Raw genomic sequence first — 26,181 nt, 5'->3', positions numbered from 1 at the left:
GACCAGGGAGAAGAAGACAGATGAGGGAGAGAGAAAAAAAGAATATAAATCATTTGCACATGAACAGTAACCATGCATATGCACAGTTACTGTTCATTTGCAAAACAGTTTTGTATATTTGCACATTTTGTTTTCATTGACTGATGTGGGTGTTTTTTGATTTAAAATATGTAAAATTGAGCACTTTTTATATTTTGTAAATTTTTGCATCCACTAATGTGGTTGCTTTACATTAAAAAAGTGCAATTGCATAGTTCAGGTGCTCATATATATTGTGCATATGCCTAATATTAGTTATATGACTACGTCTTTGCATGACTAAAATTATAAATCATGTCAGCTCAAAAAAACAAAAACATAAATATTGTTAGTTTTATGTATTAATTACTTAAATCCACTCTAAAAGTCTAAATTATAAATTCTTTGCACTTTGCAGTGCAAACTATTAAAACTTTAAAGTTTAAACTATCTTCTTAAATTTAATGGAGATTGTGCTTTTTTAGCCTCACTTTATTTTTAACAGTTTTTTATTTTATTTTATGAGAATTTATTTTTAATTGTGTATAAGACACAATTTGCAAGCATTGTCGAAAACATAAAATTACGACTCTTTGGTCTAAAGTCTTAAAACTTTGATAGTGGGTATGTTGAGGCAATTCTACGTGTTCCCCTAACTTGTTATCAGACAAATGATGCTATGTTTTGGTCACATTCCAACAATGAGTTCTATACAGTCAAATTTAGTTATCATGGGGCTAAGATCATCGCAATAAAAGAAAATTAAATTTAGAGTTCAAATGGGGCATAAGCAAGTGTGGTCAAAGATTTGAAAGTGTACAGTGTTTGATTCTCAACACACCCATATCTCAAGTTTTATAATTTAGTTCTCAATTTTCAAATTCCTGTTTGGAACCCAAACTTGAACTCGGTTTTTGGTTTGTAAAAAGCAAGTGGGGCCTATGTCTGAATGGCTACCCACGTTTCTTCTACAGACGAACCCAACCTGAAGATAAAAGAAGAATGCAAAGTTGAAAAAATAAAAGCTTTGACCTTATAAAATAAACCCAGAAAAATAAAGACAAAAGATCTCAGTTTTAAGGGTTTGGTGTTGATATTTGAAGTTCTGATCTCATTTCATAAACCCAGTAAATAGCACAAACATCATAAACCCAGAAAATACTCAAAAAACTAAAATAATTTAGTCCGAAAATCAGAGCAAAAAAAGACTGTAACAACTAACAACACATCAAACTCCACAATATTTTAACAATAGATGAGACTGAGAGAATCAAAGAGACGCACCTGAGATTGGGGCTAGAACAGGTGGATCTGAAATTAGGGAAGAAGAAATAACTTGATCCCTAACCTGAGACTTGCGTGGTTTTGAAATTGGGTCGAATCAGAGTGAGTAGAAATCCAATCTGAAATTTGCATATGAAGAGAGAGAAAAGACTGAGAAGAGAATTTGGAGAGGACCTAGAAATTTGGAAGTGATGAAAAAGGACCGAAATTTCAGTGCTCCTTTCCGGGAAAATGCAAAGCTCTCTTTTAATATTAATTTAATAAAGTTCAGTAAAATGCTAAGTGAAAAGTGTTTAACCAATTGAAGAATGCATGGGTTGAATTTCATATAATGGTTTTTAAAAAAAAAATACAAAATAGAAATCATTTTTTTTAATACAAAATAGAAATTCAATTCTAATATAATTTAAGTGAATATATGTGTGAAACTATTTCCTGAAGACTTGGGTATGTTTGGTACTTGTTTTTTCTCCTTATATTTTGTTTCCAAAAACAATTTTCTATTTTTGAGACTAAAACTTGTTTGGCAACCTAAAATGGACAAAAAACAAAAATTGTTTTCAAAACTCAATTTGTGAAGGAAACTGAAAACATATAAAATGCTATTTTTAGTTTCTAATTTTCAAAAATCAATAAAAACACGCATTTAATTTAATGAATCTGTCTCATTTAATGAGTTAGCATTAGAGTTTAAATTCTAGTAACAACATATTTTAGTATTTTCAATTTTTTCTTCAAAAAATTATCTTTTTAATTTCAACTAGCCAAACATGTTTTTTATTTAAAAAATACAAGAAAATAATTTTTTTCATTATATTCCTCAAAACAAGTTTTTGAAAATAGAAAATAAAAACTGTTACTAAACATAACCCCGACCCTTGCCCCCCATAGTACTCCACAACCACTTATATTTGTGAAAGCGGAAAGATCATCGCACTAAGAGTGTGCAGTGATAAAAGAAAGTGAGGTTTTAAAAAAAAAAATTATATCATAGGTATTTAAGGATCCTATTATTAATGTTGTTTTGACTTTTCTAATATATAAATCTTACACATTACTTATCCCAAAAAAAAATCCTACACATTAATATATCAATAATCATAAAATAGAGATTACAATATGTATTTATTATGTGTTGAAATAATAGTTATTATGTTGACTGTCGACCAATTTGTAAGTATTTATTATAAATTAAACATTTTTCAAAGTGAACAACTTTCATTGATACATGGAAAGCCATCTTGCTACTAGATAGTACATAGTATTGGTTGGGTCTTTTGGTGATATTTATATTATGTTTTTAGTTTTTAGTTGTGTTTCTTTACACTGTTTTAGGTATATATTTTGATAAGGTATATTTCTACAGGTACTCGTGACCTATATTTTGATAAGCTTTAAGCTACTATATAAAGGGCTATATTGCTATTTCGAGTAAAAAACTTACTACCACGACCACGTAACAGTTTCAAATTCACAGACTACTTCTTTTCTTGATTTATAGCAACCACAAGCTCTCTTACTTGTGACTTTAAGACTCCACTCAAAAGTTTCGAATCTTCTTTAAAATTCTTTATGCAGTAACTGAAAAGATCATCAAGTTCTTAATGCGAATCTTGATCTTGACAACTCTATGTGTGTGTATGAAGGTAAACATCTCTCAAATCTCACAGAAGATTCAACACACAACTCTCCAAAGACTTGTAAAACGTAGCTAGGGTTTTTTCTTTTATACTTGGAGTAAAACACTTAACCCTACATGTCATATGGGTTTGGGCTGAATTGGAATTTCTGTTGAAAATTAAATCTGCACGAGTTTCGATCAATGGAGTCTAATTTTTGATTGATTGAGCTTTGCAAATTTTGTCCAATAAATCCTGTAATCACTCGATTCCAATTTTACATTAAATCACACTTTGAGAAAGCCTAAACCTAGACTCTATGTTTTGATCATGGTTTGCCAACATAATACATATTGAAGTTCTAATACATTAGTTCCTAAAGTTATTATTATTATTATTTAAAATTTATGTATAAATTTATTAAACTTCTACTATTTAATAGGAGAAAATCTTCTCTTAAATTCTCTTCTATTGGTGGTTTTAAGTGGTAAAATATTTTGTCATCAAATAAGAGATTTAGTGTTTGAATTTTATCTGCACTAAAAATTAATTAGTCTAATGATAAATTGTAATTATCATGGAGTGAATCCATTATTAAAAGTCAATGGTATCTATAAAAAAATAAAAATTTCTCATTTTTTTTTTTTATAATTCAATAATCAGGGGAGTTGAAATTTGAATATGGAGGTCCAAAACTACAAGACTTTAACCAATAGGGGGGAAAATCTTGCTTTGAATTAAGCATTGGATCCAATTAACCCATTAATAGCCAACTACTAAAGCCCAATGCCTTAAAAAAAGAAGAAGAGCCAAGTCTTCAACGTAAGAGGTCCCCCAAATTGGGCCTTTCAGACTTCATTATTGATTTGCTTATATAAGTTCACCAGTAATTCTGGGAGGAAAGCCCTTAAAAATTTTTTTTTAAAAAAAACACATATTTCCCGCAACGCTAGAGAGAGAGAAAGTGTGTGAGATCGAAAAAAAAAAAAAAAATGTAAGCCTCTCTCTCATAACCATTTCAATCTTTGGCACATTGTCAGTATGTTTTATCCAAATATTTTATAGGCCCATGACCTGTTTGATAAAAATGTTTGAAACACTGGTCCTATCTTGTTATCCACGACTGCATGACCTGTTTGATATGTCTTATTCTATTACTATTGTGTGTAGACATTGCCTCCGGTGGAGAGCGTTCACGAGACTAAGCCGAAACAAAAACCTGAGAAAGAATGATATATGGTCTTTTAGCCATAATGTAGGAGCTGATTTTAGTTTCTGGATAGGTAGATCAACACGACAATGTATGTGGCCTATCTTTGAAGCCAAATCCAATTTTTCAAAATTTTTGCGTGTTTTTCAGTTACATTTAATTGTTACGATCATTTTCTTTTTTAATACCCAGAACTGTAACCTTGTAATTGCTACTGTGTTTAAGATGTAATTGCACTTAAGATGTTGGAAGAAATGACTGAAAGAAAGTTAGGTACATTTTTAGTTTGGTTTCCACAGCAAGTTTTTTCGTAGTGCTTAGCTCTAGCCAACGAATCATGGAAATAACTGACAATTCATTGGAACTAAATCTAATTCAATGAGAAAAGTACTCACTTTCTGCTAATACAGGGTTATTGTAGATCATATTTTATTAAAAGCTTTAATTTTCTTTTAGAAAGAGACTTATATGGGAATGCTAGACTAGAGGATGTTTTAATAGCTCAAAATTGAATATAACCAATGCAAATGGAAAAAACATGGCTAAATGCTTAAAATACACTTTACAATCTTCAGGTTTGGAGTCAAATCCAAATCAGTCTAGTCGCTCTAATATGCCCCAATTATTACAACGATGTTAACGTGCAAATTTTGTTACAGTCTAGCCTGACTAAAACAATGCCTTTTTTTGTCCAAAGCAACATCATGTGTACAAGTTAAAAACAAAATTCTAACCGATGTTGATAGACCACATTAATATTATTGTAATATTTGAACGTGTAAATTATAAGTTTTCATAGTTGAAAGACCAATTTAGATTGCAATCTCAAAAGGGTGTATAGCATTTAAGCCCCCCAAAAAAGATTTAAAACTTTGTACAAGCCATATGAATTTTTGTATATTTATTTTTTAAGATAACCCTCAACATTACACTGGGAAGCCAAAATACATAAAGGCCACTTTTAGTTAAGAACTCTCAAAAATCTTTGGAGATATAACATTTAAATTTATAAATTTGTAGTGACATTAAACTATGGAATTAGGGAGGGGAAAAGGCTAATTATAAAAAAAAAAAAAATAGCATACATCTCCAGCAAATTCTTCAGGTAGTAGCTAGTTCAAGTAGGGTTTGATCAGTACTAGTGAGAAAATATTTAGCAGCAGCAGCAGCAGCAAGTAAGATAAAGCTTACAACACCGACTTTTAGAGTAAATAATGGACCCAATGTTTCTTTTTTGTGCTTGCTATCATTCTTGACACTAGATACAAACTCGCCAGAGCGTTTCACAGAAGGGTTTTTCATAAACGATGCATAGGAATCAATTTCTGCCCTTGTTAATGCGGGTTTCAAAGAATCCTTAACAATCTGGAAATGCCGATCACACACAACAGTAGCAGTAATGTCTTCCCTCAAAGCAACAATTCCAGCTTCCCTACACAGACCCTCCAGTTCAGCTCCTGTGAAAAGTTCGGTATCTTCTGCTATTCTTCTGAGATCAACATTCGGTCCTATTTTCATATTACGTGTATGTACACGAAGTATCTCATAACGACCTTCTAGATCGGGTAGTGGTACATATAGTACCTACAATTTCATTAATAAAAAAAAGACAGAAGTCAAAAAAGACTCTTGCCTTAGACCCAAAAAACTAAATATTTAACAACAGGACACTAACAAGCCAATACTTTTTTTTTGATAAGTAAGAAAGATGTATATTGAAAAAAAACTGCTTAAGCAAAAAGAGCACAACGCAAACCAGAAAAATTACAAGGGAAAACCACAAAAAGACCAATACTTGTTTCCCACACTAGACTATAACTTTAATTGGAAATTTGGAACAGTATATCATACATAAAAGAGTACCACAAAAAGTTCAGGAATCTGAAGTAATATAGTGTTATCTCATGCAAAAAGAGCACAAAGCAAACCGGAAAAATAACAAGGGAAAACCACAAAAAGACCAATACTTGTTACCCACACTAGACTATAACTTTAATTGGAACAGTATATCATACATAAAAGAGTACCACAAAAAGTTCAGGAATCTGAAGTAATATAGTGTTATCTCATGCAAGATGACAGGGATGCAAACCGATTCACTAACTTGCTATTTTGAAGTTCATAATCTCAAACTTTGCACTAACTAGAGAGAGACCAACTTTACAAGTATAATACTCACTATGAACATGAAGGACACAGTGAACAAACTTTCTTACCAGATCAAAGCGTCCAGGGCGCATAAGTGCAGCATCAATTGCATGAGGACGATTTGTAGCAGCCAAAACAAGAATTCCCTTAAAAAGAAAATGAGCATAAACATGAATTAGAGGAAAAGAAACTAGAAGCTCTTTCCATTTTATCCTACAGAAAATTTTAAGATAACTGGAAAATAAAATAATTATTGCGAACAAATACTTACTTTAGCTTCTTCTAAACCATCCATTTCAGTTAGTAAAGTAGATAGAAGCCTCTCTCCAACTGTAATGTTGCTGCTTGAACTTCCACCTCTGCCATTTAAAATAATAATAATAATAATAATCATATAGAGGAAGAAAAAAAAACCTACAAGTTTATTAATTGTGTTTGGATCCCATCCTAACACCTTCCATTGAAAGCCAGGACATAACCTAGCTCTCAGTGCAAAAACTGGATTAAGTCATTAATTAAAAATCTTAACAGAACTTATACATCACACGATCATAGTTTTGCAACATTGAGCACTAATAAGGTTGTTGTTGGGGGGGGGGGGGGGGGTTGTTGGAGAGTGAGGAAACAAGCCAAATTAAGGTTACATGTACTATAGGGCAAGTTGGTTAACAAGTAAACCAGGCTAGCTGATATCATACTTAATCCTGCATGGCGATAAATAGTTAATGGTTCTCTATAGAAAATCTGGTTGTTGGAATTTTGTGGACCAACTGACACAGTTTAACCACCTAATTGTTCAGGCTTGTATCACCAGGCAACCATTTTGGGTTTCCAGAACAGCAAAACACATACATACTAGAAAGGATGTAATATGTGCTGTCCTTGAATCATAGGAATTGTAGGGAGACACACAATCAAAGTGAAATCATGCTGTCATCATTTGCAAGTGAACAGATCAATCCTTAGAATAAAAGGTTTTAGAAAATTTGATGGAAATTTCCTCCTGTAAGTGATTAATTTAAAAAAAAATAAAACCTCATATAAAAGGATGAAATACAGATGGTCTTATTTTAAGCATTATGAAAAACAAAATGAACTCATTTATAAAAAAAATTAGCAAAGAAAAATGATTCCATTTCCCATGTCCTTTGTAAAAATATCCAAATTATCCAATATAAATTTTTACAACTGGAATTGAAACAAAAAAATTGACAAGCATGATATCCTGTGGAAACCAACAGAAAGTGAACACTTACATCACAATCCTTCCATGTATTGCATCCCCACAATCTTGAGTTCACATTATGTATTCTTAAGTTGTGTAAACATATCTTTGCATGTACCACAGAGTTTGTCTAGGCATGCTTGTGGAGGTTAGTGTCAAAACATATCTTTGCATGCACCACATAGTTCTATGCTAATGTCAAAACACGTGGAGGGTAGTCATATTTAGCATGTATTAACAACACGACACAAGCAAACTAACCGTTTAGCAGCAACAACGTCAGCCTCATCAAAGAATATTATGCTTGGTGCTGCAAGGCGAGCTCTCTGAAATGTGTTCCGCAACAAAGCTTCTCCCTCTCCAACATACATCGAATACAATTCTGCACCACTGATTCATACTTTATAAATTTCCAAGGCATACAAATCTAAAAGGTTGAACATAAAGATTTTCATAACCATAAGCCAAAGCCAGACATAAACCTAATCATAATCTGGTACGGGATCAAATGTCAGGGAGGGCTCTTTTGAAGATAACAAAAATAGCCATTTAGGGAGCGCCAAAGAGAACATTTTGCCATTGGAAATATCATTTTGTTAAATTGAGGGAGAAAAAAAAAAAACTCATCCAATAGCTTAGTTTTTTAGGAAGGCCGATTTTATTTTTTTTTTGGGATGAAATATGGGCTTTAGATAACTCAGGAGAAGATTATTTTACTGATAGTTATTGCAAGAAACCCAAGGAACTATTCAAATTAGATAAGGAAAATCCTTCATTTTTTTTCTTTGTTGTTCTCTTCTTATGCAAGTCCCTAGATTAGCTAATTCTGCACAGATTTTACTGTTAAGTGCTTCGCTTGATTCAGAGCGATTAAGGGATTGTTTTAACATCTTAGTTCATTATTGGTTCAGTCACCTTGGCCACTGTTTACTACCCGAAATCTCTCCAGACGGTACAGCTCATTGACTAGCCCATTTGCTAATCTCAAGATTGTTTTGTGATGGTAAACATTTATTTTGTCTACCACTTTGATTGAGAAACCAGATAGTTAAATTTGAAGCTTTCAGTCTCAAATGCTTCTTTTTAATTTTCTGATGAGTAATCTCAATGTGCGTATAGCAGGTGATTCATAAAACAGGTGGACTTCAATGCTAAGCATATAATAACATCCAAAAAATGCAGCATGAGCTACATATCAGTTGTTGGGACAAGCAAAATGTTCGAACCTCAGGGAAAAAAAAGAAGCTTGGGCGGCATGAGCTGCAGCTTTAGCAAGGGTCGTTTTTGAGCATCCTGGAGGCCCATGGAGAAGAATTCCTCGTACAGGAGATACTCCCAGCCTTGAAAATGCAGCAGAATGTTTAATAGGCCACTCAACAGCTTGCCGGAGCTTTTTCTGTCCAAGAATTTTAAAAAAAAGGTGTCCTCAGGAGTTCCACGAGGCTTTCAATGCAAAATGAGAAGTTTATATTACAAACCTTCAAATCTTTTAGTCCTCCAATATCTTCCCAAGTCACCTTTGGGATTTCCACAGTAACACCTCTTGTTATGCTGGGCCCAACTATGGTTTTTGCATGTTCCCAGTCTTCAATTGTTAAGCTGAGCACACTGGCATCTTCATTTGCATCAGAAGACCTTTTGACCGCAAATATGGTAGCCTCACGACATAAAGCTTCCAAGTCAGCCCCAACATAGCCATTGCAAGATGCAGCTAAGGTCCTTAAGTCAACATTGGGATCTAAAGGAACCTTCTTTGTGTAGAGCTGAAAATTAATTAACACAAATAATGTCTACTTTCAGCCAATAATAGTGTACTTAACTATCCAACCTCCTATCAAACTAGCTAAAAGATTTAAAATTAGTTTGAAGCACTACTGGCAGCATTTTGGTAGACCGATGAGTGTCATAGGATAATGGACCCAAGGATGGCACATAAATTTAAGAGACTCATGCTAACCTTGAGAATTTGAAGGCGTTCCTCCTCAGTAGGTGTAGTAACTTCAACTTCAGCATCAAAGCGCCCTGATCTTCTTAGTGCAGGATCAATTGCATCCACTCTTCGTACACAGAAATCAGATATTAAAAATACATTTAAAGGTTTATAAAAACAGTACAAAACAAAGGAACTGGAACTGGAACTGGAAATCATATGATATTGAACTCATAGTATAATTCAATTGCCTTAAGTTCTGTAGAAGATCAGGTAGACTCGAAAGTTTAAATCACCACGAAACAACAGCCCATTGCCCACAATAAGCCTTTTGAAATAAGCTTTGACATAGAACGAATGGTAATAACCAATTATAAAATTTTCACACAATTCAATTTAAGAAATTGCCATAATCAAGATACAATAAAAAAAAATCACAAAATTACAGCAGGAAAGCTACAGAAAAATGCGCTAAGGCAACCTGAAATCATATATTTGTAGCAACTCCAAATATATTCTATAAGTCAATAACCAGTAATGAAAAATATGTTGACAAAGTAAATTTCTTAAGAAACTTTTATAGATGTACAATAATCAAGTTTGTAGGAAAATAGAGCAGCAGAAACTCTAACTCTATAGATCTGAGAGAGACAATAACCTGTTAGTGGAGGCAACTACGATAACTTGTGGTGCCGAATTTGAGGAAGGTTTACTGGAGTCCATTAGTGTAAAGAGTTGAGAGGCTACACGAACATCTTGCTCCCTTCTGCATATGAAACATCACTTAGTGCAGCCATTACAATCAGTGTCACAGCGACACAGTTCAGTTATATGCCATGTTCCACATCATCTTATAGGCAAATAATGAAAAAAGCAAATGGCATTATATCTGCAGTGTGCCTCAAATGTCAACACACATGTGCATGCACAGAACAGTTAAAAAGATAGGTGTTGAAGAGCAGATAGAGATCAGAAAAGTTTGAGTTTTTGGCCACTAGAAATTTAATCAACAAGACACTAGAAATTTTATCTCATTGCTCATGATCAACATCATCCACAGTTCAATTACCAAGGATATGATACTCATAATACCACCCCTCTTGACTAGAGCCTAATGAAACTACAATAATTCCAATTCCAAAGGGCCAGAAACTCAAACAAAGCCAACCTAACGAAGTCTTGATTTGCAACACTACTTAATATATCAAAATTTTATACTTATAATAAAAAAAACACTACCTAATACCATATTTTTCAATAAGCATATACCCACCTCAACCCACTTACATCATAAGCCCCAACTTACAGAGGAAAAAAAAAAAGAATCTTCCTCTCCTCTCCTCTCCTTATAACACCTTCAAGTACTCAATTTCCTTATGCTATTAATTTTTTTGCCACGCATATTAATAGAAAGTGCAGTTCAAAAGTCCATACATCAAATGGTGAGGTAACAAATACATCAACGTTCTCATCTACATACCTAAAATCACGACGAGGACAGAGTGCATCGATTTCATCGATAAAGATAACTGATGGCTTGCCCAACATTGCATGGGATGATGCCTCTGAAAATGCCTCCCGCAAAACTTTCTCACTTTCTCCAGCATGTGCTCTATGAACAGAGTGTGGACTGCAGAACACACCCAACAATAAAATCAATCATAAAATGATGAAACAAATAAAAAGTCTGGAGGACATGAAACTATAAACCTTTAAGAGAACAAAGGCTTCAGCACCACACAAAGATCAGTCTTCAAAATCTAAAGCAAAGAACATACAAATAAGTGATGATCCCATACCTGATAATGATTAAATGTGCACCACATTCTTGAACAACTGCCCGTACCAAACTTGTCTAGGATAGCAAGAAAAATAAAAATAAAATAAAATGGAATTAATCTCATAACTTCGAATACAAGCAAACCAAACCAAGACATCATCTCATCACCAACTATAAGCTACTCAGACTTGAATTAGACAGACAAACCTAGATACGCATACATGTAGGCAAAAAGAGAAAAATAAAGAACATGTACTGAGTTGTGAACCCTGTCCTCATCATTCCCTGCAAAGAGTCAGCCTCCATTGATTGTGCAAAAGAATGAGTTACAGAAAATTCACCCAAAAAAATTGTAGTACAAATTTTCACTTTGTTTCTCGTTTTTCTTTTTGTAAACCAAACATAACACAAAACTTGAACCGAAAATTTTGAAGGATAACCAGCTTCCCAATACTAAACAGAAAAAATCAAAAAATCAAAACTTGCACAAACCTACAATGCCCACATGTCAAGAACAAAACATTGTACCAAGACATTAACAATTTCATCAAAAGTGCGCACACATTTCTTTCCTGAGGCTGCATTTTTAAAACAAAACAAAAAAATGCCAAATTTAACATAAACACACCCCCCCCCCCCCCCCCCCCCCCAAAAAAAAAAAAACACACACACCATTGGACTCCATTTGCCACAAAATAAAATCTTTCAAGAAAACAAAATTGATTGCCACTAACCCAATAGGGGAAAAAATGGAAATCATTCCTCAAACTTCCTTTTTATTTTTTTATAATGTAGGGAACCTTTCTAAATAAGAGCCCTTTAGACTCGCCTCTACCCAGTAAAATTTACGGGCAACTAACCCCAGTCACCAGAACTAGTTACCAAGGTAATCCAAGGTCATTCACCCTTGCCGGACTAAGCGGTTTATGCTCATGCCCAGGACCAAAAACATACCTCAAACTTCATTAATAAATTCCCACAAAAGCATCCCATTACCTATATATTCTTTGGCCAAGCTAAATGAATCCCAATTCACAACAGAACATATTTAAGTCTGAACAAAACAATACCCATTAAAGAATATATAAATGTATGTATAAGTTTGCAGAGAGAAATACCTTTCCAGTGCCTGGTGGACCATAGAGAAGCAAACCTTTGGGCCACTGGAAGCAAACCCAGAAACCAATTAGGCTAAAACTAAAGCTAGAACATAATACTAATTAATAACAACGATTCAGATCATTGAATACGAAATAAAAGGTAAATAAAGTAGAGTCTTTGTTTGTTTGTATGTAAGTACTTACTTTAAGACCGAGTTTTTTAGCTTGTGAAGAGTAATAGAGAGGAAAAGTGATGAGCTCTCTGAGTGCCTGAAGGGCTTCAGCGTTTCCTGCTATCGCTTCTTCTGCTCTCCACTGCTTGTTTTCCTTGTTGTCGTTGCTGATGTTGCTGCCTTCGCTTTCCATTTGATTCGACAGAGACCCACAGTGTGTGTTGTGTGTGCTCTGCACAAATAAAAAAGAGTGAAACAGAGGGAAAACGACCTTCGCCTGAGGATTACACAGGTTCGTGGGTTTCGCCGCCTGGTTCGTGGGTTCACCAACTGGGTTCGCCGCTGGGTTCGTGGTTGATCTCTTGCTTCATGTGGTTTCTGCTTTGATCTCTTGTTTGTGTTTTTGTTATTTCTTTGGTTGTCGTGGAATTTTTTTCAGAGGGAGAAGAGGAAGAAGAAGAAGAAGAGACTGAGGCTTATTGGTTTTCGTTTGTGGAACTCAGGGTTTAAAACTCAACTTCCCGGTGAATTTTCATTGAAATCAAGTCTCTTACCCTTGATACGTTAGTTTACTAAATAGTTTAGCAACTATGGAAACTAATAAAATTGTTTTAAAATTGGTGTTATTTTGAAAAAAAAAAAAATCTCCAAAACTCATATATGATGGGGTACTATCAATTTTTTTATAAAAAGTTTTTGGATAAATTGCAAAATACACTCCTAACATTTGGAGTTAACTTGAATTTTACACCCTGAAGTTTAAAAAATTGAGTTTTACACCCTAAAACTTATCTCTATTAGTAAAATTAACTTCTCCATTAATGGTTTGTTGACATATCCGTTAAGTGCCACATTATGAAATAGAGCACTCCATTGGTATACCTACCAAATCTCTCCAAAAGTTACTTGGGCAAGTTTCTCCAAAAAAGAAGAAGTTACTACTTACTAGTGCATTAATTTCCAAGCAATTGAAATTTGGTATCATTCACTCATGAGTCATGATCACCATCAAATTTCAATATTTATCATTGTGTGTTCCTGTCTATGGCAATCTATGGGGTATGATCTTGATAACACCTTCTAGCCACTCAGGGATACATTTTTCATTGCTTTCCACCAGGAAACCAACCTCTTCCATATCTAGTATAAGGATCTCTTTAATAACCCTGCCCCAAGTTATTTGATGGTACTCATATCTCAAAATTTGTAAAAGTTCAAACAAGCACCTACAAGGATCACATGGTTCTAAAGAGGGACAAATCGTGTACTAAAAACACACACAAAAACGCATATTGGACAAACTATGCCTTTCAAAATAGAATGCTGATCCAGGAACAGTGAACATGCTAATGATGTATGTATGACTGAAATGAAATTATGAAAACACTGAAATGCAGTAAATATTCCTCTCTAAAGCATGTAGTAAGTCATCATTTTGACTAGCCTCAATGAGCTCGGTGCAGATAAGGTAGAGATGTCACGATGCAATAGTGGAAGGAGATGCTCAAGATGCTTTTTCTCATGGGAATTACTATCAATCTGAAACTTGATATGGAATTGATTTGAAAGTAAAAGAATTCTCCAATTCATTTAGTATAAAATATGATACCATAAGCTACGAACACAAGAGGAGTTAATCTATCATTTTCCTTTACATGCAAACTAACACAATGGTGCGCATAAGAACTTGGTGATATAGATCACACACAGCTTGGTTGCATGCAGTACGTGAGTGAAGACATGGGAAAATGTTTAAGAACCAATCACAAAAAATTAACCTAGGGCAAAAAAAAAAAAAAAAAAAATTTGGGGTTTAGATTATTGAAAACAATGTTGAAGCATACAATTAAGAGCATTCATATTTGTGTATGTAAAATAGCATAAGCCCCAAATTTTGCTAAACCAAACCCAAAAATTACCCACATCAACTTACACATCAATTGTGCAAAACGCATGTTTGCTACCAGACTTGTGCAAATATACACAAGCATTGCGGTTGCGCATTTTGTTTTTTTATTCTTTTTTTGTGTTTCCCAATGATGTAGGAAAAGAGTGGATGGTGGTTGTAGTATGTGAAGAGAATTGAACAACTTAAAAAAATCAAGAAAATTTGATATTTTAATGAAATGGAGTTTGGAATAAATAATCTGATATAAATGTTCTGAAAAGTGATTTTTTAAAATAGAAAAAAAATAGGTTCTTATGTTAAAATAGATAATAATAATAAAAAATGAAATAAAATTTTGTACGAGCTGTTATGAAGGCTAAAAAATGCAGCTACCTTGAGCAAATGAATATATTAAGTGCTTGATGATGGTATAATGGATATTTAGACAGACTTAGGGGCTAGTTTTTGAGAAAATATTATGTAGGCTTAGACTTAGGGTATAACATTTCTCTCACATAAATGTGGATTTATGTGCAAGATCCACATGTAAGGTCTACTTTTATGTGAAAAATATGTATGGTACACACAATAATAATTTAACTAGTTTAAGGGTTCTTGTATCTAGACATTCATGATTTAATTATTAAGACCATCAAAATATATTCAATAACAAGATTCAAACTGGACGACATTTTGATCACATCCCTAATGAATAATGATGGAACGTTATCTCCCCCCAACTGAATACTTTTCCTAAAATTATACTCCGTCCATGAAGAATGACACTCCTACTCTACCTATAGAAACAACCCATTTATGATTCCAGCCAAGAAGACTAGTAAAAGGATAAGATTTCTATGCTTGTAAATAGAATAATACAACCCATTAAATACTGCACTTAAGATCTCTAATAAAATTAGCACAGATGCAAATTCCTCACATGTAACATTGCAAACAAACCAGAATTAACAAAAACAACAAAATAATGTGACTAACATATTTAATCCAATGAAAGAATGAACAGAATAAACAAGACTAAACTCTTTAAACAAAAAGAAACTTACTATAGAAAGAAATTTTGGCTTCTCTCTCTAACTCTCCGGGTGTTGTTGGTTTATGTAGTGCAATTTGATAGTGTTTCATTTTCATGCAGTGTTTGGCCTCTTTGTATGTTTTTTTTTTTTTTTGATAAGATGCCTCTTTGTATATTGGTCTTTGTTGTTGTGTGCCACTAGATTATCTGAAACTTATCCTTGACATTTCGAGCTTCCTCCAGAAGAGAATTCAACAAGTCTTCTCCCATAAACTTTGGGATGAGTATGATTTGCAATAAATAAGGAGAGAGAAAAATAAATCTCTTCAAATTAAAAAATTTAGGTACAGCTTACCCTGAACATCAACTGTTATGACCCACGGGCATAAGGAGCTAGAAGATGGACATGTGGAATTGGAAGCAGCCGCTGAGTCAGACAGTGGCTAAGTTATTGGACTTGTGATGTTGCCTTACGGAGTAGTTATTATTGTGTTAGGATAATTGTTATCATGTTAGGATAATTGTTATTTAAATTTGATTAAGTTGTTATTAGGATGAGGTCTATCTTGTGATAGAACCATAAGACTAGGAGTTATCTTGATTAATTGTATTTAAGCGTTAAGATGAATAAACAAAGGAGGAGAATTTAACCCAAATACTCTTTTCTTCCTTTAATTCTAGGAGGGTAGTCACCCCTAATACGACTAAAACCATTCTATCAACTGCAGATCATTGCATCAACCATACACTGGTTTTTACAAATAAGATGGCTCATGATAAACAGCAAAAATATATTAAGGTGACATCCTTCCTCAGCTAACTAATCTGCATAATTTTGTACTTTCTATGCAAGTTGCTTCAATTTTTCTCACCAGAGACTTGTAATCAGAAATTATGGCACTTAATTGTCAGATAATTCATTATTTAAGCTCAGCTGGTGGCTATGATAAAATGCAAAAGTGTAAGAATTAGTCAAAGCCATGGCTGTGAAATGACTCTTCCAACTCTAATTAAAGAATAACTCAGGATCAATTAAAAAGACTATATCTTCTCGAATCTCAATTCATACAAAAAAATCATTTAAATTCTAGTTACAAAGTAATAAGGTGCTTTATGATGCTGGAGGAACGGAGATCTGTGTGCATGTGCACAAAAACAATGTTGGTGATGGCTCATTGTCATCATTCATTTATAGAGCCGAGACCAAAAATGCAGGAACTCCAGATTGAAGCAGATCAAAGCTCCAGAAAGAAAGAGAGGAACACATGCGAAGAATTAACCCAAGGGCGGTATTAAGTCAAGTTTGATGGCAATTGAATTACTGCACTTCCAGCAGACGCCTGATTTGCCGCACGGTTACTACCAAAATTCTTTCGATTTGACTCCCTCGCAATTCTTGAACCAAACTACACCAGTAAAGAACAAAGATTAAATCACTTTTTTTTTTCTTTTTTTTGAGAAAAAGAGTAAATCACTTAAGAATCAAATAGCGTTTAGCAACATAACTTTCTTCTAGATAAAGCTCATGAACAATTTGTATTTAACCCAGCTTGAAAGTTCTTTTGCATGTATTTGACTTACGACTTCATTGCAGAACCAATTCAGAGAGATTTTTATAACTAGAAAACTAGTCCAATTGATACTATGGATTTAATCATTGTTCAAAACGACAGAATGCTGATAATAGCATAATCAGAAAGACTGACTGTTAAATGCTATATGTATAGTAAAATTTAAAAAACACAGCATCCCCTTGAGAAGTGATATTACTATCTACCTAGAAAAAGAAAAGAATTCATAGTGCTAAGTGCTGCATAAACCCAAAGCATGGCAATTCATACATTTAAATGTTATAACATCTGTATAGGTATGCATACCTGAATTGCTCTTTTGGGCAGAACTGCTGCTTCATATAAACCAAGCAATCGAGCAACCTTCAACAAACATAATGCACAAACAATTAAACATCTGGCCAGGATTCATGACATGAGATACTAAGCCTGAATTGAGAGCCATTGATTTAGTAACGGATTTCAAATCCAAAAATGAACATGTAAGATTTCTTTGCATATAACAGTAAAAGAGAAATCAGTACCAAAGTTATAATTACTGTACCATACCAGCTACAGTGGTCAATAGATTTCATACTGGTTAGTAACCCTGTACACTTAGACCCTTGAAATGTATCGGGTTTAAATACCAGGATGTTTCAGCCTATACAGATTGTTTCAGCTGTTTCCAGCTGGTACAAAATCATAGGTTTTTTTTTCATAATTTTTTATTACATGGGAGAATAATTCCTTTTGAGTTGAGACGATATGAGTCTATTCTTAATAAAATGATGAGTCAGGTGAAACTATTTTGAATTCATGAATAATGGATTACACTGTTGATCGGAGTCAATAATCCTTTGGGCAACCAACCAGACCCTGCAGATCAAATTTTGATCAACAACTTGGAGGCATGGCTGAGTGGCTTAAGGCATTGGTTTGCTAGATCAGGCTTTCATCCATTGTCCAAGATTTCGCCGCTGTTGTCCCCCATGGGAATCTGGGCCATGTCTTAGTCCTAGTTCTGATCATCCAAAAAGACCAACTAAGCACTGTTAGCTTGGCTACCCTCTACCGTATGATTTGGAGGAAGGGGCAAATTGGTAGTTTAATGCTAAATTCCGTTAGACTTAACCCAAAAACAGCCGATAGGGGGGTAAGTATTACAGAGTTATAACGTTGGGGGGTCAATCGTGCATTTTGATGGTTCAAGGGGCAAAGTGTAAAATGGGGTATAGTTCAAGGTGGAAAAGTGTGATTTCCCCTTGATTATATTAAGATAGCAAGATGATGAATTGGAATGGAACCTCAAGAAACTTCAACCTGGATCAAACCAGAATGTCTCCCTAACCCCATATAAGGTTTTTGTATTCCCTACACTCCATCAGAGTCCACTTCATTCAATAGAGCAGTTCAAAGTTCTTTTTTTGGATAGGTAATAGAGAAGTTCAAAGTTAAATCCTGTTAGACAGCAATAAATTTTCTTTCCACAGAACTTTATGTCACCCACACGTTTGGCTTGACATCTCAACTATAACCATGAACAAGATATCATTTGGTATAATAATGGGCAATGAATAAACAGTTACTCATTTAACCAAATTATGGTCTAATATTTTCAAATGACAACCTTCAGTTTCCACCACACACAGCTTCAACTTGTTGGTCATGGTAATCATATTCCTTCAACCATCACCAATTTTTGAGATAGGTAGATAGGGGAAAGGGGGACGTGGGCTTCGAACCACAGGTATGGGGCACCACAAAGGATGCCATTACCACTAGGCTATCACTTGAATCCCAACCATCACCAATTTTAAGCCAGATGACTCCCCAAATTCGAGAATATAATATCAATAGAGATTGAGATGCTACAATGCAACATATGGAACTTCTCCCTACAGATGGTTTGTCAAATACTCATCAGCACAATACTCATGTTGACAACAACTACAAAGCCATTTCCTTAAAAAAAAAAAAACTGTATTCATTTTTAACACTACATTTCTCTGGGGCATAGAAGGAATTCAGTCACATTATATAGTGTTATGCATTGTAAAGTACAAAAGTAAATATCATGCATAAAACCCAGAAGCAGATGCTCTTACAAAACATGCACGTATGCCGGCACATTCCCAGATGATATATATATATATATATATTCAGAAACATGTACATAACCGTATTTCTGTGCTCGTATCATGTCTCATATGTTAGGGCACGACAGAGAATGTAAACTAAACAAAAGATATAGCACTGACCTCTCTCAGAATCTTTTTATCACCAATTCCACTAGGTTGATCAAGGTTGGCAATCTCCCACAGAGGAATATCAAGCAAAGTCCTTATAACATCTTCATCCAAGAAAGGAAATCTAGCCTTTTTTAAAAAGCAGAAAAGGAAGAATTAGATAGTTGCCACATGTGACCAGTCAATGATGTAAGAAATTGTTTTTGTCCAAGATGTTAGCAATACCTCCTTCCCATTATCAGCAATACATCTGTCATCTCTTCCTAGGTTTCTCTTCCAAATTCTTTGCATGTCCAATTTCATTTCCTCATGTAGCCCAAGCCAACTGAAGACAGCATATGAGACCACCAAAACGAGTAGGTATATAAACATCAATTACTCCAAACATTACTTGGTTCAGTGATAGGTCACGAATATAATGAATGATATCAAATCACTGCTGCTCTAAATAGGAGAAAATCAAATAATAACGCACAGGAAGCTGGTAATTCTTTCAGTTTCTTAGAATGAATTTAGTACTGAAATTCCAGAAGACCCTATTCCTGTGGATCCATTTGGCACAGCTTATTTTTTCGGCCTTCTGAAAATGGATTGTTTGAAAAGCCTGTATCTAGAAAAAAAGTGAAGTTTTTAAAAAAAGACTACTTTTCAAAATAGAATGCCAAACGGGCACTAAAACTAATACATACAACAGAAGAATACAGTTCCTGTTAGTGAAGCCCAATAGCCACTGAACCACACACACAGACACCCTCGCAAATGCATGCGCATTCACATACAAACAAGCTGAATACAGTATTTCTGAAGGCATTGGTCCAAAATCAATTTGATTTTGCCAAGGCTTTTTTTTTTTTTTTTTTTTAAGTAAGCTTGCCAAAGGGTTGTACCGGCAGCAGGTGCATATATCAGGATACTCTTTTCTGCCGCATCATTTGGTCATGATTAGCTATCAAATTGACAAGGATCAATGCAAGTACCAAAAGAAATTTTAGGAGCCTTGCCTAGATTCTGAGGCCCAAGTTAAGAAATTTTCAGCAACTAAATTTTGTTTGAACGTTCTCAACCATTTTATTACCACACTTATTTTCTCATTACTATAATGTGATAACATTCACCTACTTTAGCAGCAAAGTATCTAGGGGCCACAGATTCTTTACAGCCTCTTGAAAGAAGCATTAGGAGCCAGTTCCACACATTAAATTGCTAGTAGGTGAAGACTTATATGATATTAAAAAACAGGTTAGAATATTACAGCAACTTCAAGACCTATATGATACACACTGATATTAACAAAAGAACTACTTTACAGCAAAGTAATTACATGAACATAAACACAGATCCACACATGCGTGAATACACACACAAATTGGTTTCCAAACATGCAAAAAAAAAAAAAAAAAGTGACGAGATTATTTAATTTATTCATGAAAAATGCATACCTTCCCTTTCGATATTTTGTTTTATGCCTACCATATCCAGCACATTGCTCATCAGCACCAGAACCAACAAGGACAATCCTGGCCTTTGACTTGTATTTAACACGTTCATTGCACTGAAGATCCTTATCAAAATTATTGTTATTTCCTTCATACACCCAGCCACTGCCTCTAGCAGCCAGCCATAAAGCTATTCCTATATTCAGGTCCTGCAATATTAAATAAGATATAAGACTCTATCCATTCAGATCAATAGCACTTATGTTGGTGAGAAGAGAGATCTAGAAAGATGACATTTACTCTGTTATTTTGTTATTTCATGGGAAAAAATAAAAGACAAATTAAGCTAAAAGATCATAAGACACCTTTGAGATCTAAGAGTGAATTACAATAAAAGCTTATGCTAAAGGAACATCAAAAGTATTGGAAAATTTCATTGAGAGGAATCAGCAAAGAAAAGACACGAAGGAGATAATTATGTGTATCGATGATGTCCTCCCATAATGTCAGGAAACATATATAAGTTAGAACAACATAAGATTATAAGGCCATTTATCTGATTCAGTGGAAGCTTAAAACAAAACATATATAGAATAAGGGAAAACTGCATTATCTGTTGAAAGAAACTTTGCACCATATAAGTATTTGCAGGATTTATTAGTGACATGACGTGCTTTGTTTCAAGGTCCAATGTTGATAAATCAGCATCAATCTCTACAAGTTTCCACCTGCAATTAAAATATCATGTGAACTGATAGCACAAGGCAAGACAATTGCAGAAATTCATTACACAGAAAGCCTTTTAGTATGGGAAATCATAGTCCATACCTTCTCAAGGGTGCAATTCTTCTCAACTCCATTACTCCTGCCTTGGCAGAGATTCTATCAGGAGCAGACTGACCGTCAAAACTCACATTAAGTAGATCAATCTCATCTGTCATTAAAATTGATAGGACATGAGCTTACAGGTACGATTGACAAAAGGATTTTATAATGCATGTCATTATTTAGCTTTACAGTTTCAACTCTAAAAATTGGAGCTCATTGAGATTCATACAAATATAACACAGAACATTAAGAAGGGGGAAAAATAAATAAATGTAGCTTTTACTGAACACTCACAGCTGGGATCAAGGCATTCATCTAGTAATGCTGAAAGTATCATAGAATCTAATCCTCCAGAGAAAAGAACTGCCACTGGTGTGAGTACCTCTTGTCTTATATCACAAGTAACTGCCTATGCATTTCATGTCAAAAGAATTCTATTAATACAAAAGGAAATAAATCAAATAACCCAAAAAAGAAATAATTGAGCCTACTCAAGGTTATTTAGTTGGAAAATATTCCCTAATTTTCCATTTTACAATAAAATGTTTAAGAAAAATATCTGTCCCACTACTCTATAGCATGAAACTAATGCAAATGTAATTCAGTTCAATCAGATCTTGAACCTTAAATATTCTATGCAGTGAAGTGCGCCGCATCACAGATTCCCTTAAAGCAAACAGTACAGTCTCTGCCATCCCTGAAATTGAAGCTTGGATGGGCCCTACTTAATCAATACAAAACGACAGTTACAGCATCATTACAACAAAACCTACAATTATAATTACTAATCATATTCATGAGACAAAAATGGTAAGTAGTTTATATTTTAACTAAAATTTGGAAGTTCCACATGCAACTGTTTACAGAATGGTATGAAAATCACCTGATTTGGATGGCAATATATTTGAACAAGCTGAATGCACATCATGTTGCTCCATAAGAGTCTTGCCATGAGAAGAGTATAAATCTTCGGGTTTTGGTTCAACAGAAGTTCTCTCCCAAACAATCAGTTCTTTTAGCATGGAATTTGTCCATTCATGTTTTCTGACCTTACCAACCAGGCACCCATCCAATTTTGGAGCATCAAAAGATATGCTGTATATCCCACATGTAAGCTCTTCCCAGAAATTGTGGTTGTTAATTTCATTTTCAGCTTCAAAGCCTGGATTAAAATAACATCACTTGATATAAAAATCTCACTCATATCAAGAGTCAAAAATTGACAAACTGCAAGAAAAATTAAAGGGACTTGTGGGTTAATATACTTGTAATTTTAATGGTACTAAATGCAACAATGGTAAAAACTTATGCATTTGGAAAACAATATACATGTATGCAGTGCCCTTAAAATATATATATATATATATATATATATATATTCATGGCAGTACTTGCTCACTTTGGCTCAATAAAGCCTATGGCTAATTATAAGGAACAGCTGTATTAAGAGTCTTGCCAATAAGCGCTCTTCCTTTGCCATTAATTACAATTGTCAAAAAGAAGGTTTATCAAGCAACACTCCATAAAGAATACCTCCCACCCTGCACATTCTATGATCACCTAATACATATAAAAGTTCATAGCATGTCTTTTCAGATTGCCCAAATTCACTCAGCTTGGAGATATGTCATATTAAGCAATGTTTAGAGGGGAATCTATTTTCAAAGTAGTGAGATCCACTAAAGCAATGTGTACATCTGAACTAATAGACACAAGGAGACTGGTGTGGAGAACAAAATTTCAGAAAGGAAAAGACATGGAATACAAGGAGAGTGGCGTGAAGAAATATCGTATCACACAATGTTTAAAGATCAGGGAATAGAAATGGGAGAATGAAAAATAAAACAACATGCATAATTTACTTGACATTTTGTTTCAGAATTACTCCAGAACAGAAATCAGCTTCAGCACACTGTATTATCAATCATCATTACAATGCACTAAACAACATAAGCCAAACCCTAAGAACCAAATGAGTAAAGTTCTACTGAGCATAGTATACCAGAACTCTCCTCAGTGGAAGAAAATGGTGATAAAGAAGATAGCAGGAACCGATGGTCCTCCAAAGTAGGCCAGTGAACAAGAAGGCTCCGTCTGCCAAATGCATCTCGACCAAACCACAGGGTTCTTGAACTTTCCTATACATAATGTGACAAGTAAACTTCAGAAATAAGATTCTGGTAACGAGAGATACTGCAAAAATTTAATTGAAATAAATAGAAACTTACCACTCAGAGTTACCTGCCAATAGATGACAGCCCATGGCCCCTTAATTGTAGAGAGAACCTCTGGAACAGAACTTTTTCCTTTTTCAAGACAGTAGCTTGTTCTTGTGTGCAAATGGGAATTGCACGAGCAGCAGTTTCCAAGAGCTTGCATTAGAATTTCAGTATCATTGCTATCACTATCAATGTTAATTCCTCCAAATATTTCTCCTTCAAAGTAGAACATAAAATCAGAACCCAAGATTATATCTGAAAACTAAATGAATGAAATTGAAGAGACCAGTTTTAAACATCAAGTGTCTTATATAAAATCAAATGCATTTGATCATTAATTTCTTGTTTAATTTAGCTTATTCATCCTTAAATAGGATGTACATTGTTTTTTTTTTTTTTAAATAACTTAGAATGTACATCTTTTTAAAGCCTCACCTTTTTCTAGGTATAGCTATACTTTTGCCCTGACTATTTTTTAAGCAAAGTAAAATGAAAATAAAGATAACCAATCAAAAAATATGAGATTACATCTACTTGAAGAATGTCATGTACCAACAAGAAACACAAGTAGGACCCATATCCAACAAAAACTCAGTGTAACAAAATAGGCCAAAAGTGTGTGAAAGAAATATATGCAGCACAAAGGTCAAACCATGATGAATACAATCCCTCTGATCTAATCCATTAAGAGACAAGTAAGCATACCATTATACACAAAAATATTCCCATATGTATCCATCAAGGGCTGAACAATAGGATTTATCCCCCGGAGCTGTAATGTGGCACCAATAAAGTGAAGTTCTGCCACAACATTGGACATGCTAAAACCATTCTCTACCTCATGAGTTTGTCCATGTGTATCAAAGCAACAATCATTTTTCTCCTCAACACGTTGTGAACAGGACTCGTCCCTTTCTTTTGCCTCTTCTCCACCAGTGAAGGATACAATTTCTCGCTCCTCAATGGAGCTTGAAGTCTTTGAATAAAGGAAAACCTTCTTGCTACCCAAGCTATCAGGACCCCTCCTCCCTAGAGCTGCTTTAAGATCATCTATCGAGAATACCAGCTGATGAACAGTGCACCAATAAAAAATATTAGTCACTTTTTTTGAAACAGCAAGGATTATAAAATAATTAGCACACTATCAAAATTCAATTAACACTAAATCATATACTTTCACTAGCAACATATTGAGAGAGAGAGAGAGAGAGAGAGAGATTAACCCCAAAAAAACCGCAACATGCTATTTTCTAACCAGTGGCTTTTGAACCCACAAAATCACCTTTCATGTTAGAATTGGGATCAAATAATTAAACTTCCATTTCCTAGCCATTTAAGCTTTTGGGATCAGTGACAATTTATCACGATATCATAATAGATGATCATAAGTCGAACACTGTCTCCACTTTACCTCCCATTTAAAAAGTTATAAAGCCACGTGTTGGAGAGTTTGGCCCAAACGTAAGGACGAGTGTTAGTAACTAATAAATAATTAAATTAATCAAATTTCCAAAAAACTTAAGCTTTTGGGACAAGCAGCAGTTTATCACTCCACTCAATTCTTGTGTTTCAAGAAATAATGTCATCAGAGTCATAGCCCTTTAGCAAAAACAACCAAAACACACACCCAAAAACTATTGCCAGTTTGCCACTCATATAGACAATATCTACAGCAAGCTCTTCCCCCCACATTCAAAAGCAATCATTCTAAAATTGAAAATATTCCCTATAAGTGAATAATACCCCACAATCCAAAAAAAAAAAACTATTAATTGAATTATGGTACACTTTTTTTTTTGTCTAAATATAATTAAATCATAATAGATGAGCATAAGTCAAACACTGTCCCCACTTTACCCCCATTTAAAGACCCACATGTCGGAGAGTCTGGGCCCACACATGAGGAGAAGTATTAGTAAATTCTCAAACTTTTGGAACAACCAGTAGTTTATCACTCCACTCAAAAAAGCAATAAGTCTAAAATTGAAAAAGATTCCCCATAAGTGAATAATACCTCACATTTCCCAAAAAAAACAAAATACTATAACTGAATTCTGGTACATATTTTTGATTGCTCCACTTTTTCTTTTCTTTTTTTGGGTCTAAAAATCTAATTAAATTATGAAACAATTTATGACACATTGTTAATATCAAATTCTTGTTCTCTAAATATAAAAATGAAAAATTTTGACCAAACAAGAATTTAAAAATATAATAATAAAAATTAAAACTAGAAAAACCTACTTGGTCATCAATGGAAGTAGAGGAGGCTGAAGGTACAGAGTCGAGAAGCAGAGATGACAAGTCAATACAAGTTCCAGAGATGATCAAAGCTATTCCACACATCTCTCTCTCTCTCTCTCTCTCTCTCTCTCTCTCAGCTTTCAGTTCTCAGTTCTGGGTTTTTGAGTTGTTGTGGGCGGGTTCTACCTACGCTAAAACCTTTGGTTTTCATTGGCATGGTGTATTTGAGGGTTTTAGCAGGAGATGA

At 34.2% G+C, this 26,181-nt stretch overlaps 2 protein-coding genes across 19 annotated transcripts in view; both read right to left on the bottom strand.

Annotated features, from left to right (window-relative positions):
- LOC126719029 (cell division control protein 48 homolog B) overlaps positions 1 to 13,102 on the bottom strand; it is a 140,124-nt gene extending 127,022 nt beyond the window's left edge. For 7 of the 17 annotated variants that reach the window (XR_007653170.1, XR_007653169.1, XM_050421520.1 and 4 more), the window contains exons 1-9: positions 12,519 to 13,102; positions 12,333 to 12,377; positions 11,234 to 11,289; positions 10,915 to 11,064; positions 10,093 to 10,200; positions 9,462 to 9,561; positions 8,983 to 9,267; positions 8,731 to 8,900; positions 7,766 to 7,894 (exon numbers count right to left, since the gene is read on the bottom strand). Coding sequence is in view for 11 of the 17 variants with exons in the window: in XM_050421520.1 (XP_050277477.1) it covers positions 7,766 to 7,894; positions 8,731 to 8,900; positions 8,983 to 9,267; positions 9,462 to 9,561; positions 10,093 to 10,200; positions 10,915 to 11,064; positions 11,234 to 11,289; positions 12,333 to 12,377; positions 12,519 to 12,680 (1,205 nt within the window). In the remaining 6 variants the exon portion in view is untranslated. Of the gene's footprint in view, positions 1 to 5,300; positions 5,716 to 6,310; positions 6,426 to 6,550; positions 6,639 to 7,765; positions 7,895 to 8,730; positions 8,901 to 8,982; positions 9,268 to 9,461; positions 9,562 to 10,092; positions 10,201 to 10,914; positions 11,065 to 11,233; positions 11,290 to 12,332; positions 12,378 to 12,518 lie in introns of all 17 variants that reach the window. The other 10 variants (XR_007653172.1, XR_007653173.1, XR_007653174.1 and 7 more) reach the window with 8 other exon arrangements.
- Positions 13,103 to 16,418: 3,316 nt separating this feature from the next.
- On the bottom strand, positions 16,419 to 26,149 carry LOC126719034 (uncharacterized). 2 transcript variants are annotated; one of them, XM_050421569.1, is made up of 14 exons: positions 25,935 to 26,144; positions 24,396 to 24,756; positions 23,713 to 23,906; positions 23,474 to 23,609; positions 22,355 to 22,633; positions 22,095 to 22,192; positions 21,766 to 21,880; positions 21,472 to 21,577; positions 21,278 to 21,371; positions 20,647 to 20,852; positions 19,433 to 19,532; positions 19,220 to 19,336; positions 17,286 to 17,342; positions 16,419 to 16,814 (listed from the first exon to the last, which is right to left on the bottom strand). In XM_050421569.1, exons 1-14 carry the CDS (start codon positions 26,034 to 26,036, stop codon positions 16,701 to 16,703), a joined length of 2,079 nt encoding a protein of 692 aa, XP_050277526.1. In that variant the 5' UTR covers positions 26,037 to 26,144; the 3' UTR covers positions 16,419 to 16,700. The 2 variants fall into 2 exon arrangements, 1 of the variants encoding a protein (XP_050277526.1); XR_007653175.1 differs by lacking the exon at positions 16,419 to 16,814 and having other exon boundaries at positions 19,220 to 19,331; positions 25,935 to 26,149.
- Between the last annotated feature and the right edge of the window lie 32 nt (positions 26,150 to 26,181).

This window comes from Quercus robur, chromosome 3, assembly GCF_932294415.1.
Source record: "Quercus robur chromosome 3, dhQueRobu3.1, whole genome shotgun sequence".
Lineage (NCBI taxonomy): Eukaryota > Viridiplantae > Streptophyta > Magnoliopsida > Fagales > Fagaceae > Quercus > Quercus robur.
Note: the sequence above shows the minus strand (reverse complement) of the source record. Positions and strands in the feature narration are given on the sequence as shown.

Coding starts and splice junctions, on each gene's coding strand:
- LOC126719034 (XM_050421569.1), bottom strand. CDS start 26,036: ATGTGTGGAATAGCTTTGATCATCTCTGGAACTTGTATTGACTTGTCA. Junction 24,757..25,934: donor CTACTTCCATTGATGACCAA/GTAGGTTTTTCT, acceptor ACTGTTCATCAG/CTGGTATTCTCGATAGATGA. Junction 21,578..21,765: donor TGAATGCCTTGATCCCAGCT/GTGAGTGTTCAG, acceptor TTTTAATGACAG/ATGAGATTGATCTACTTAAT.